Source organism: Microcebus murinus, chromosome 10 (assembly GCF_040939455.1).
Source record: "Microcebus murinus isolate Inina chromosome 10, M.murinus_Inina_mat1.0, whole genome shotgun sequence".
Taxonomy (NCBI): Eukaryota; Metazoa; Chordata; class Mammalia; order Primates; family Cheirogaleidae; genus Microcebus; species Microcebus murinus.
In genome coordinates this window covers 40,105,979-40,120,559 of record NC_134113.1, presented here as the reverse complement: position 1 = coordinate 40,120,559, position 14,581 = coordinate 40,105,979, and the positions used below count along the sequence as shown (strand labels likewise).

General features: G+C 34.4%; 1 protein-coding gene across 10 annotated transcripts in view; it reads right to left on the bottom strand.

The window, feature by feature from the left end:
* The window catches only part of OSBPL8 (oxysterol binding protein like 8), a 150,119-nt gene that overhangs the window by 81,497 nt on the left and 54,041 nt on the right, over nt 1-14,581 (bottom strand). For 2 of the 10 annotated variants that reach the window (XM_012750360.2, XM_012750364.2), the window contains exons 2-4: nt 11,959-11,997; nt 6,280-6,351; nt 5,573-5,609 (exon numbers count right to left, since the gene is read on the bottom strand). The exons of 2 other annotated variants lie outside the window; for them this stretch is intronic. Coding sequence is in view for 4 of the 8 variants with exons in the window: in XM_012750366.3 (XP_012605820.1) it covers nt 5,573-5,609; nt 11,959-11,997 (76 nt within the window). In the remaining 4 variants the exon portion in view is untranslated. The remainder of the gene's footprint in view (nt 1-5,572; nt 5,610-6,279; nt 6,352-11,958; nt 11,998-14,581) is intronic. 6 more of the 10 variants (XM_012750366.3, XM_012750355.3, XM_012750357.3 and 3 more) reach the window with 3 other exon arrangements.

Sequence of the window (14,581 nt, the reverse complement as noted above, 5' to 3'; positions counted from 1 at the left end):
CTAAATCCAAGATTCATTTGATTCCTAAAAATAATTATTGAAATTTAAAATGTGTGGTGCTGACACAGAGACAAACTGGCCTAAAGAGCATAACAGACAGCTCCCAGAAACAGACACATATGTTTGGTGAGCCAAAGCCTAAATATGAGACAGAGAGAGAGAAAACACTACTCAACTAATAACATGAGAACTGGTTATCCATATTGGAAAAACAGATCGAACCCTACCTCATACCAGAAAAAATAGTTCTATAAATATTAAAGACATAACATAAAAAGCAAAATTTGAAAACCTTTAGAATATAATACTTCCATAAGTTTGAAATAGGGAATGATTCTATTAAAAAGACACAACAGCTGGGCAAAGTGGCACAAACCTGTAGTCCCAGCTACTTGGGAGGCTGAGGTGGGAGGATCACTTGAGCCCGGGAGTTTAAGGTTAGCCTGAGCAACACAGTGAGACTCCAACTCTTTAATTTTTTAAAAAGACACAACAAAACATTAACCACAAACCAAAAAGTTGCTATATCCTACTATATTAAAATTATGAATTAATTCAATTAAAAGATACCATAAATAGAATGAAAAGAAAGTCACAAAACAGAAGATATTGCAACACATAATCAACAGAGGGTTGGTGTCCAGAATGTTCTTTTAAAAAAACTGCTATAAACCAATTAGAAAAGAACAACAACATAATAAATGGGCAAAAGATGTGAACGGTGATTTCACAGAAAAAGAATTGCAAATTGTTGGTAAGTATATGAGAAGATGTTCATCCTCTTTAGAAATGAAGGAAATACAAATCAAGATAACAATGAAATAAATATTTTACACTCAGTAAAATTGACAAAAATTAGTAAGTATAAAAATGCCATATACTGATGACGATGGGATCCAGAAAATGTCTTAAGCTCTACTGATGGAGTATAAATTGATACTCTTTGGAAAACACTTTGGTGTTTTCCAAAGAGTATAAATTGATACACTTTGGAAAACAATTTGGAGCTATCGTACATAAAACTGAATTTCAGCATACCCTATGAGTCCAACAATTCCACTCTCAGAATCTAGGAAAAATCTTACAGGTGTGTACCAAGAGATAAGCATAAGAATGTGCATAGCAACATTATTCTTAATAGCAAAATATTCATCAACTGAATATAAAATAGATTAATAAATTATGGCACATGCATATAATGGGATAGTATATAGCACAAAAATGAATGATCCATTTCTATAACGAACAACATGGCTATGAATCTTAAAAATAAAACAACTACAAAAAGCAAGCCCTAGAAGATTACATATAGCATGATACCATTATTTCAAATTTAAAAACCAAGCAAAACTTAGTGATACATACTAAGATATGTATGTGATTAAAAATTTTAAAAATCTATTTTTTACAAAGCAAAGACTAGTAAATAAAAAAATACAACCTATTCATCACCTCTGGGGGCAGGCACAGGGATAGAAGAGAGAAGAAGCAAACTGAAGTATATTAGGTATTTGTAAGATTCTAGAGTTCTGAAGCTGAGTTGTAGGACCATATGTGCTCATTGTGTGATTATGCTTTATCATAACATGACACATTCTTTTGTATGTACTAGATAGTCCATTTAATGTTAATTTAAAATATAAGCAGCAATAATAGAATTAACGTATGCTTTAGTGTTCTATTAATAAGACATAAATATCTATGATAACTTTACTATATAAAAAAGGAAATAGTCCAGTAAGTATAATTTTAGTTCTATTCACCTTTCTAATCCATTTTCAACTGAGGTATTACTATATGATCTTTGACAACCTTGATTAAAGTGAGAGTACACAGAAACAGCAATGTACAGAGCGTACTTCTTCACAAAAAAAAAAAAACCAGAAAGCCCATCTTTCTATTTGTTTTCCCTCACCACTTTCACAAGCATTAACAACCATACAGACAAAGAGGATGCATGATATAAAAATCACTATGATGTCCTATGTCATTTACACAATAGCGGACTATTCAAATATAAGTTTAAGAGGGGCACAATGACTTTGTTTCTGTCTGTATCCCTTGGCACATAACTGATGCTCTATAAATATCTGCTAAATGACTGAACAGATATTTGGCAAATGAATCACTGTATAATTCCAGCGCTGTTTCTGACACCACAATCAATGGACTCACCTACAAAAGATAACCTTACAGTGCCCTCTACTGGTTCTACTTATAGTGAAAGTAAATTAACCTACTTTGCTATTCACATTACTTTATTCATGTTAAGTACAGCAGAAATCATACTGGAATACGTAATAGTAATATGATTAACATACCAGCTGTGCCTTCTAAAGAGAATATGAATCTGTAAGTTTATGAACTTTCTGAATTCAATTCATAAATACAAAATCTGAAGAATTTTACAAGCTGCAAAGTCTGGTGTTTGCACTTAATTCAAGTAGAAGCTATGATGAAAACATTTTTTAAAGAAATAAATAATAATCTGTATGTAAATCCTAAGTCTCCTTTTCTTCTAAGGTACTAAAGTTTTTCTTAAATACTTAAATAATATAAATGTTGATATATATCATGTAGTTTTTTCACTCAATTGTACCAATATATTCTAAACAAGTACGATGAAATTACAGTTGACTCTTGAACAACATGGACGTCAGGGGTGCAGACATTCTGTGCAGCCAAAAATCTGCATGTAACTTTTGACTCCCCAAAAACTACTAATAGTCTACTGTTCACTGGAAGCCTTACAGATAACAAACTATTGATTAACGTATATTTTACATGTCAAATGTATTATATACTGTATTCTTACAATAAAGTAGGCCAGAGAAAAGAAAATGTTAAAAAAATCATAAGGAAGAGAAAATACATTTACAGTACTGTATTTATTGATGCCACTAAGTTTACATAGTCTGTTTACAAGATGAATTGTTTATCTGAAATGGCAGGCAACCACAGCTGTAGACCTTAATCTACAGTACATATAAGCAATACAACTTTTTTTTATAACGTCATGACCTGTCACTGCTTCTTGGGAGCACTCACAGAATCACCAGTGGCATTTCATATGGGTCTCATAATGATATTCAAAATTTACAGTATTACCCTGGACTTGATGAAAACTATGTGAGAACTGGGAAAGATCACTTTTCACTGTGATACACAATTTACTGGAGAGAGGAACTATTCATATGTAGATAAGTGTCACACTGCATTTAAGAAGATACTTGCAATAGAACAGGAGGTGGATATGAAATTATTATAATAGCACAGCACATACTACAGTTACTTTTATGATTTAATACTACATCCTTACATTTGTTTACATGTCTCTCCACTGCAAATGGCACCATGTACGGTCTATGAGCGTTTGAGTACGTAAGTTTTGATAAACTTTTACTTTTTATAATACATTTGTGTATATTTTATGGTATAAATATTTTTCTTTTTGTGGTATTTCTACACTACATGGTTTGGTCTGCAAGTTTTTTCAAATTGTTATAATTCTTCAAAAAATTTTCCAATACATTTATTTAAAAAAAAAATCTGCCTATAAGTGGACCCACTTGACTTATACCCATGTTGTTCAAGGATCAATTGTACCTCACTTAAAAGATGTACTGTCTCTAGTTAATAATTATACAGCCTCAGCCTCTGAATACTTAACAGAGTATATTATAAAGTCATCTCTAATATATGTTATATATTTTATTTATATATGCTTAAAATACATAACCTTAGTAAATTTCTTTTATTCCAAGTAAAAATTAAAGACCTTCATTTATAAAACCCAGTTCCTATGTTAAAACCCCTTCAGTTAATATTTTAAAATGTCATTCTATTTATAAAGTTCAGCAGTGCCATTCAGTTCACCTGAGTCAACATCCAAATATAAGAGGTAATTAAAATAACTGAAGAATCCATTGAAATTATCTGCCAAGTATCACAAGGCTGAACAACAAAACATAAAAATGTTTTTTTCCTTACTTGTAAAATTTTTACTATCCTAATAATGCTGGTTGTATAATAAACAACATATTTAAAATATTGGGAATTGTTACAATAAGAATGAAAAAAGGAATTTAGCATATTATTTTAATTCATCTCTTTTAAGAGAAAAATAACATACTATAACAAGTATTAGGGACAAATAGCAACTGATGTAGACCAAAAAAATTTATAGCTAGAAGAAATCTTTGCCATTATCTTGTTCAGTCCTTTCCGTTGGTCAGTGAAAAATAATGAACTCCAGCACAGTAAACTTACTTGCAGCAGATGATTATTTAGAGATAAATACTAAAACTTAAAACTTCCTAAATCAATATAATTTCCTATATTGCTCTTTAACAAAATTAAAATGTTTTTCTAATTTACGATACAGTGAAATTTTAATTATTTGGTTAGACTGGACTTCAGCAAACTAATTATTTCATTTTGATTTTTGATTAGCAGTAGAAGAAAGACATATTGGGCTAGTACCCAATTCTAACTTCTTAAATATTTAAGTTCTTAGTTTCAGACTTTTCATTGATAAAATTAATGCTTTTATTATATGATCTCTGAAGTTCCTTTTATCTTAGTAATTCCATGATTTTTTAAGATAACAACTGCCCCCTCACTCCCCAGCTAGACTATAAAAATCCTTAGGTGCAGAGACGTGTTTTATTCATTGCACATATCCAAATGTTAGCATAGTGTCAAATCCCCGCCTTAAAAAAAAAAAAAACAACACTATCAATAAAATTTGTTGAGGTGAATTGGATACAATTTTAAAGGGTACATCTTCTAAATCCCTGAGATAAGGCATGTTTCAGTAATGAAATACCCAAAATACAAAAACTTTCATAGCCAAAGTATCTATTATGTAAAAATTCTGGCTGGGTGTGGTGGCTCATGCCTATAATCCTAGCACTTTGGGAGACCATGGCAGGAGGATCACTTGAGGCCAGGAGTTCAAGACCAGCCTGGGCAATACACAGTGAAACACTGTCCCTACAAAAACTTAAAAAAACAAAATTAGCTAGCCACAGTGGTACACACATGTCATCCCAGCTACTTGGGAGGCTGAGGCAGGAGAATCACTTCAGACCAGGAGTTTGAGGCTGCAGTGAGCTATGATCATGCCACTGCACTCTAGCCTGGGCAACAGAGTGAGATCCTGTCTCAAAAATAAATAATAAATAAAAATTCTGATAAAATAGAACAGTATTTCTCACTTTCATATGTCAGTGAATTCCTTGTACCATCTCTAGCCTCCAAGTGGTCTGATCTATGCCTTGTGATGACTATGGAAAAGTATATTTTAAAGATGAAGTCCTAAATTATGAATTAGATAATCGAGTAAGTTAATGCAACTTTAGATATCAAAATGTAAACATTCAAATACTATCAATCTCAGAATAAGAATGAGAACAGATGAGCACTCTTTACTTTGTTTTTCAATTCCTGGAAAGAAAAGTAGACGACTTAATATAATAAATGAAAATTGAAATGCCATTTGCCTTTTGTAGGTACACATCAAAATATTATCATGTCCCCGAAACATGCCATTCAAACTTTAGCTACTTACTTGATGGCCAAAGGACATCTTTGCTATCACCAAGAAGCTTTTAATGTAGGGTAATTGAGCAGCAAACAAATACAGTCCAAACCAGGAAGAAGCAAAATGCATCAGGATGGAAGCAGCAGTGAAACAAAAGGACAAGGAAAATAGCATTAGTTTATAAGTAGAAAGCACATGCACATCAATTATAATAATCATAATTTATAAGGAATTTTGTTTTCTACACAAAAAAATATCTTGGCTTAAGCATTATCAAATAGTTGTTTTAACTTTGGGGGGTGGGGGGGAGCAGAAAAAGAAAAATGGATTCACCCAAGTATTTTGTTTTGAAAATTACCCAAGTCAAAAATTACTTTCAATTGTAATTCAAGATATGGTTTAGGAGTGGTAAAAATTATTTACAAAATGTAAGAGACAGTCAAAAGTTATTCATTCCTTAAATTTAAGATGGTTTGAAAATACATAAAACCCATGCACTATTAAATATTAGTTCTGCATGCCATGAAAGCACTTAACACTACATAGAGATTTAGTATGTTTCTTCTACAAGATAGAAAAGAACATTTACTGAGTGATGATTATATAACAAGCATTGTGCAAAGAGCTTCTACAAAGACATCAGCAAAGTAGAACAAATTTATTCTCTATAAAAAAGGAATGTTAATTAGAAAGAGAAATTTTATTAAGTCAGACAAAATTTTCTTAGGACCTACTAAATATCAAGCATATTATCTGGAGCTACTGGTCTTTAGGAAGATCATCTTGAATGAAGAACTTCCAATCAACTAAAAGAAACAGGAAAAAGACTGCTGACCTTTTGTTTAGTAACTATTTTAACATACATTACACTAAATGTTGCCTATGGACAAATGTTTTGATCTGCCTTGGGAGAAATAGAGTTCAATTCAAATACAAAACATAGCAACGTATCAATACTAATGTAACAACAAAAACTGAAAAATCCCACTGATTATATTATTTCTTAGTTTTATTTAAGGAAAGAGAGGGAATCTTAATTGATTGTAACAAAACAAGATAGCAGTTGTTTGTTCGGGACTTCTATCATATCCTTGGAAAAACTCTTGGATCTGTTATTTCTAAAAAGATGGCTACTTCATAATGCTTGAAATTATATGTTCTAATTCCTTAAAAGTATTTGCTCTATTCATTTTTCTGCAGTCACCCATTTAAGCTCTTTCTTTTATAAATTGAGTTGTTTCACAGATAAACTAAAAAATACATAGCTTTGTTGCCAATGAACTAATTGTGCTGAAGTCATTATTACTGATAGCCATGTTATCAAAATTAGCAATCTTGTGTAAAAGAGGTTAAAGTATATGTGGTGGGTAATCTCTAGAATGGCCCCCAGTGATCCCATTTCCTCATGTATAATCCCTTCTTTGAGTATATGCTGGACCTACTGAATCACTTCTAATGAAGAGAATATGGCAGATGTGATGGGAGGTCTCTTCTGTGATTAGATTGCACAAAGACTGTGACTTCCATCTTGTTAGCATTCTTTCCTAGATAGAGTACCCTGGGGAAAGCCAGCTGCCACTTCATGAGGCAGCCTGGTAGAGAGGCCTAATACACAAAGGAACGCTGGTGTTGGTGAGGTCTTCCAACAGCACTCAGTGACCTTTCATCCAGTCAAGCTTTCAGATGAGAATGCAGCAGTGCTCCCTCCCCAGTATCTTGACTGCAACCACATGACAGACTTTGTGTCAGAGACATCCAGCTAAATTGCTCTTGGATTCCTGACATATAGAAATCTGGGATAATAAATTCTTGTTGTTCTATACCACTTAATTTGGGATAATTTGTTATGCACCAATAACTAATGTAACACTGAAAAACTAAAAAAGGATAGGAAGCTGACAGAGATAACTGTGGCAAACTTTACAAATGCTTCATAGACATCTTCTTTAAAAAATCTTCCAGTATTGATATGAATAATTACTAGTTTCCCCTAAATTTACTAGTAACTTCCTAAAAGAAAGCAGTGTGGTTCTAATCATATATACATATTTGCGTGCACTTAATTTCACAAGGCCAGTCATGTTTGAAGGTCTTAGAGTTGATCTTATATTGAACTAAAACATCAACAAGCTCACTTTCATTGTACCATTCTGTTGTATTCTCAGATTTTCTCAATTAACAGCATTATGTCAAATTTAGAACAGCTGTATTCCTTACTTGTTTATTCCAAGAAAATAATCCTTATCATATATAGTAACACCTGAATATTTGTTACAAAAACCTCCACTTATACCTACTATCAACATTATATCCTCAAGCATGGCTGTGTCATATAAATCGGATTCTATTTATTGGATTCATCCTTTTAATTTTTTCAGATTGAAGCAATGAACAATAATCAAAATAAATACTTTCAGGCCGGGCGCGGTGGCTCACGCCTGTAATCCTAGCTCTCTGGGAGGCCGAGGCGGGCGGATTGCTCGAGGTCAGGAGTTCGAAACCAGCCTGAGCAAGAGCGAGACCCTGTCTCTACTATAAATAGAAAGAAATTAATTGGCCAACTGATATATATAAAAAATTAGCCGAGCATGGTGGCGCATGCCTGTAGTCCCAGCTACTCGGGAGGCTGAGGCAGGAGGATCGCTGGAGCCCAGGAGTTTGAGGTTGCTGTGAGCTAGGCTGACGCCACGGCACTCACTCTAGCCTGGACAACAAAGCGAGACTCTGTCTCAAAAATAAATAAATAAATAAATAAATACTTTCTTTTCGAATGATCCATTCAATAAATATTTACTGAGTAACTACGGTGGATATATTTCATTTTAGACACCAAGGAACATAGCAGTAAACAAAATTAACAAAAACTTTGGCCTTATAGTACTTATGTTCCAGTGGGAGGGATGAACATAATAAACCAAAACTCATAGTATAAAAACTAAGGCGAAAAATAAGCAGAGAATAGGGGCATGTAAAATGTTGGGGAAAAGGAGTGAAAATTTTAGATAGGGTGGCCTAACAAAGCTTCACTACAGGATTGACTGAATAAGATGAAGGAATCTGCCATAAGAGCATATAGGGGGAAAGTATTCCAGACAGAGGGAGAGACAAGTATAAAGGATTGGGCTGGGAACAAGGCTGGAGTGTCCGTGGAAGAGTAAGAAGGCCAGTGAGGCTGGAATGCAGTAAGAAAGTAGGAAAGTAGTGGGAGATGAGGTCAAAGAGGTAAATGGATGCCAGACTCTATAGGACTTTGGAGGGTCTAGTTGGGACTCTGGTTTTAATTTCAATGATACAGGGAACCACCAGATGGTTTTGAGAAAAGGACTGACAAGGTCGGATTATGTATTAACAGGATCACTCTGACCACTATGTTGAGAATAAACTAAGAGGTACAAGGGTATAATCAGTTAGGAGGCTACTATAATAATACAGGAAAGAGATGAAGGAGACCTGGACCAAGGTGGTAGCAGTGAAGATGATGAGAAATAGTTCAGTTCTACATTTATTTTGAAAATAGAGTCAACAGAATTTCCAAACAGATTGAGTGTGAGGCAAAAGAGAAAAAGAAAAATCAAAATGACATCAGGTGTTAGGATGTGAGTACCTGAAGGATGGAAATGCCATTATCTGAGATGGAAAAGACAGCGAGAGCAGGTAGTTTATAGGGAGAAATATAAGGAGCTCAATTTGGGAGAAGTCTAAAATGACTGTTAGACATCCTTAGTGGAAAAGCCAAGTAGGCAGTTGGATATATAGACCTGGACAGGCTGGTAAAAAAAAAAAAAAAAAAAAAAGTATAAATTATGGTATGTATGAGTTATATGACCTTACTGGCTTAATCACAAGAGACTGAAAAATGTCACAGGATAAAAGAACAGGCAGCAGAAAAACATACATCATAATGAATAACAGAACTAAGAATCAAGCTGAAACACAATAAGCATGGCTTCAGAAACCTTCCCCAGCCTGGTGGGTACAATGTGCATTGCCAAGTGATGCAAGTACTGAAGGGTCCATCTCTGCCACAATGCAGTGTAGCAATGTAGCAAAATCACACTTTTAACCTATTAATGTATACAAATAAAAAATAAAATTTTAAAAAAAAGAAACGTTTTCCAGAAGGATATGGATATAAAGGCACTAAACTGAGATACAAGTGAAATCATCCTCCCAGAATTTCTTGTAAGTGATACAATAGGAAATGGGATCTAAGTAATTAATTAAGGATTACATATCATATTTACTAAGTAACTTACATCACAAAAGTCTTCTGCACATAGCTAAACTGCATACTACTAACTTCTTACTCTTAACGCTTTTAGGATCTGAGTCTAATTTGTACAGTACCATGTTGTGTAAGACATGAATAAAGACAATGTGAAATTACCAATGTGGAAACAGTCTACACAGCTATTTTCAAAAGTAAAAAACTAGGCATTCTTCTTGGTTTTTGCTACAGAACCAAATTACTGCTAGAATCTCAAAAAAAGCCAGGAACTTCTCATCAGTTGGTTCAGGAAAAGATCATTAAGGTAAAACAGAGCTGGGCATGGTAGCACGAGCCTATATTCTCAGCTACTCAGGAGGCTAAGGCAGGAGGATCGCTTAAGCCCAGGAATTCAAAGCTGTAAATGTGAATAGCCACTGCACTCCAGCCTCTTAAATTAAAAGCATAAAATATTTATGGCCATTATCTAAATCTTTACCAATTTTAATCTATAAATCTCAGAAAAAGAGCATTGTGCAAACAAAAAATTAGATCACATGTCTTATTTTATTGTATGTCTAAATACTTGCCACCTCCTCTATAATTAGCACAAACATACAAAGGAAGGGGTAGTTCATCATCATGCCCTTCAACCGGGGAAAACCCCTCAGTCTCCAGCAAACTATGATGGATGGCCACCCTATAATACAGAAATAATCCCATGAGATCAGTCCTTTGATTCCACTGCCTTTAGCACAGCACTTCCCTATTAACATACATAATGGCTTGACTTAAGTTATCTTATGAACTTAAAGGAAAGCATAAAGAGTTCATCAAGCACTGATGTAGCTGGTGGCACCCAATAAAATTGATCAAACTGTTCTCATAGAAGCAATCCTGCTGCAGCTGGCTCCCAGAAAACTACAATTCAGAAGGATTATATAAAACATTTCAAGAGTGCTCTATTTAGTGTTATCTTAGGCTCTTAGAATAAGAAACTTCAGAGAGGAATATATAATGCAGCTGAGAACTGTTTGTTCTCTGAACAGGAGTCATCACTCTACACTTAGCTGAATTTTTCATATTTCTGTAATCGTCTGCAAAACACAGGATGTGCACACTTTATCTTGAGTTTTACAGGAGAGATTTTAAAGGAATATTTTTCTGAGAACTAGAGCTTATCACTGTTGGACAGAGAATATGATCTGGCCTGACGGGCAGTTATTTAAAAATAACTTAATCACACTTTTGATCCAGCATTTTACTTCTAGGAATAAATATTAAACATAATGTGATTATCCAAAATGTTCAAAAGATGTGTCCTTAGATATTTATAACACCATTTATAGTAATCTAAAATAGTAATCTATTTTAAACAGAGTAATAAATAATAATACATTCACACAATGAAATACTGTGTGGTCAGTCAAGTTTTTTTCCCCCCTACTGAAAAACATCCATTATATATGGGCTTTTAAAAGTAAGTTATAAAAAAGCTTGTAGAGGCCGGGCGCTGTGGCTCACGCCTGTAATCCTAGCTCTTGGGAGGCCGAGGCGGGCGGATTGCTCAAGGTCAGGAGTTCAAAACCAGCCTGAGCAAGAGCGAGACCCCGTCTCTACTATAAATAGAAAGAAATTAATTGGCCAACTGATATATATATATATAAAAAAAATTAGCCGGGCATGGTGGCACATGCCTGTAGTCCCAGCTACCTGGGAGGCTGAGGCAGAAGGATCACTCGAGCCCGGGAGTTTGAGGTTGCTGTGAGCTAGGCTGACGCCACGGCACTCACTCTAGCCTGGGCAACAAAGTGAGACTCTGTCTCAAAAAAAAAAAAAGCTTGTAGAAACAGAATGCTTCCATTTTTGTGAATTTTCATTTGTAAGATATATACATACAAATTTACGCAAGATGTCGCCAACAGATTAACAGTGGTTACCCTTAGGAGGTAGGTACTGTTTAAATATGCTATACTAGTATGCATTATGTTTATAGTCAAAAAAGGTTAAACCTATTTATTTACATTTTAGAAAAATGTAAGCAATTTTTTAAACTGCTTCTTTCAATCTACACTAGCTCTTTATTATAATGACATAATCACTTGTGATTAAGTACAGTGGAAAATATATTTTAAGAATCCAATTTGAAATCCTAATAAAATACAAAAACATTAACATTTCCAACATAGCACCATATATTACTCACTGTCTCTTGAACTTCAGCAACTTCTGAATATGGCAAGATCTAAAAAGAAAACACATTTTCTCAGAAGTGATTTAACCTCATATACCTGAATTTGAATCTAGAGCACCTATGGTTTATCAAATGAATTAAGTGGTGCAATAATCTTTTAAGTAGCAAAAACAAAGTTCAATATTACTTTTACACTAAAAACTAAATCCTTAAAAAATGTTTTGTTTTTTTTTTTTAGTCCTGGCTTCAGGAAATTACAATCAATCAGCCAATTTGTAAAGTCCTTTCTGGCACGTTCTGGGGAGTTTTCATTCTCTCTAGATGTATTTAATTCTATCAGCCTTTTCACGTAAGCCCTCTCCTTCCTTTGGTTTCTAAAACAATCCACTGCTCTGGCTTTGCTTCTGCTATTTTCCTGCCTCCACTTTGTGCTCCCACTAAATAAGTGAATACGCCATAACCTATGCTCAGCCTCAAATATTTGCTCTTTTCCTGCAGATTCTATTCATTCTCAGGTCTCATTTATTACTTATATTCAGATAACTTCTAAATTTCTTTCTCAGACCTAGCATATCTCTAAAACTTGAATACACTTCTATCTGTACATTTGGACATTGTTACAAATTAACTTCTAGTTCTAAAATTCTGTTATAAAGGAAGGGCTTTAAGCTTGTTTCAGAAAGCATTTTTATGCCAAAAACAGCACTCGGCTTTCTGTCAGAAACTAGCTTCCACTGATTTGCCCATCTTTCTTACAATCCCTCAGACCTAAACCCTTGAGTCGCCTGAGACTTTCCCCCAAAATCTGATCAAATCATTAAGTTCTGAGATTATTTTTGCCTCTACAAAGTCTATCTCATATCCACTCTTTTCTTTCATTTCTCATTAGTACCACTCAGGTCAGACCTACATCACCTCATTTCTCAACTTTTGCATCTCCCTTTCAATAGTATCCCTGTCTTCAGTCTCACCCCACTCACTCATTTACTGTGCTTGGGATTAGGATTCAAAAAAATTATAAAGACATAGTCTCTACTGCCAAGATCACCATACATTGAAGACAGTATGTATTGTATAGTAATTTAGTTGACATCAAGATATCTCTAGTCTACCAAAAGCTAGCTCATCATTTGCAAGTCATTTAACTTCTGACAGATTTTTCTCTTTTGTGAGTACATTAATTATTAAACCTTACAACTTTCTGGAATTGTTGTGAGGTTTAATAATAATTTACATGAGTGTATTTTATAAATTTCTTTTGAAAAGCAGTATATAAACATAAGGCAGAATTACTTAGTAGCACAACAAATGAGAGACTTAAGAAAGGAGCCAGAAGCAAGTGATTAATTTGCCAATTTAATTTCATCCCTAGACGATCAGTCTGGCCACTCAAAAACATGTGACAGCACCTTATTCTTTCAAAAATAAGACCCAAATCCTGATATTTAAAATATTCTACAATTTGGCCCAATTATTCATCCCACAAGAATGTTCTGATCTATGAAATAGTCTTGCAATTACACTTAACTAAAACTCTGCTTAGCTAAAATCCTCTGTCTAGAAAACTGATTGCTAAGAGTGATCTGTAATTTTCTATTTTTGTTTTGCTCCCCTATCCAATAACTCCAAAGTCCCCTAACCTTGAAGGCTCAACTCAAATTGCCAATTCTGCTACCAAAGTTCAAGCTGAAGTTATCTTTCTTCAACCCTGACTTCCTAGTGTTAGTTCTTTGACAATGCTTAATTAGCTATCTCATAGTATTTTCTCTATTGTTATCACAAATAAATAAATAATTTAATTGTTATTCAACTTTTGTCCAATATTATAAGAGTCTAGTACAGTGCTATCAAATAGAATTTTCTACAATGGAAATATTCTGTATCTGCAATGTCCAACAGGGCAGCTACTAGCTACACAAAGCTACTGAATTCTTGAAATGTGGCAAGTGAGATTAAGAAATTAAATTTTGTATTTAATAAAATTTAAATTAGTCATGTTTGGCAAATGGCTACTCTATCACACAACTCAGGTCTAACACAACCTTACCTTTCCCCAGCTCAATCTAACTGACCACTCTTTTTCTCAAAACACTGCCCTTCCTTAGTTTACAAGCTATTTATCTTTCTTTTCTCTTCCCTCTTTGCTTGGCTCCCTTTCCCCAGAACCCGCTTAAGACAGTTATTTCCCAACGCTGCATCCTAGAATCTCTTCTGTTTTCATTTAACATGCTTTCCTCAGATGATTCCATTGACCTGATTGTTAAAGGGCTCAATTCATCACTGATTCCCTTCCTACCTTAACAACTCCAGAGCTGCAGCCCCTCACAGCCATCCCAGTGGTCCTGGTAAATTCATTCCTCTTAAAGCATTATGTTCTTGGTAAGGGTTTTCCTGACCTACCGCTGCAGGTATGACAGACGGATAATCTATCTGTGTTGTCATTGCATCCTTCCATTATCAGGCGAGATTGCAGGGAAAACCAAGAGCATGAGCTCCATGTATTCCCAACAACACTAACCCTGCATCTCCATCTTCCTGACTGAGGAGTAGTAAAGACTCTTCGCTCACCCTTTCCCCTAACCTCTAACACTTACCGCCTAACCACCATGGTCTGCCCAATAGAAATGCGAGCTCT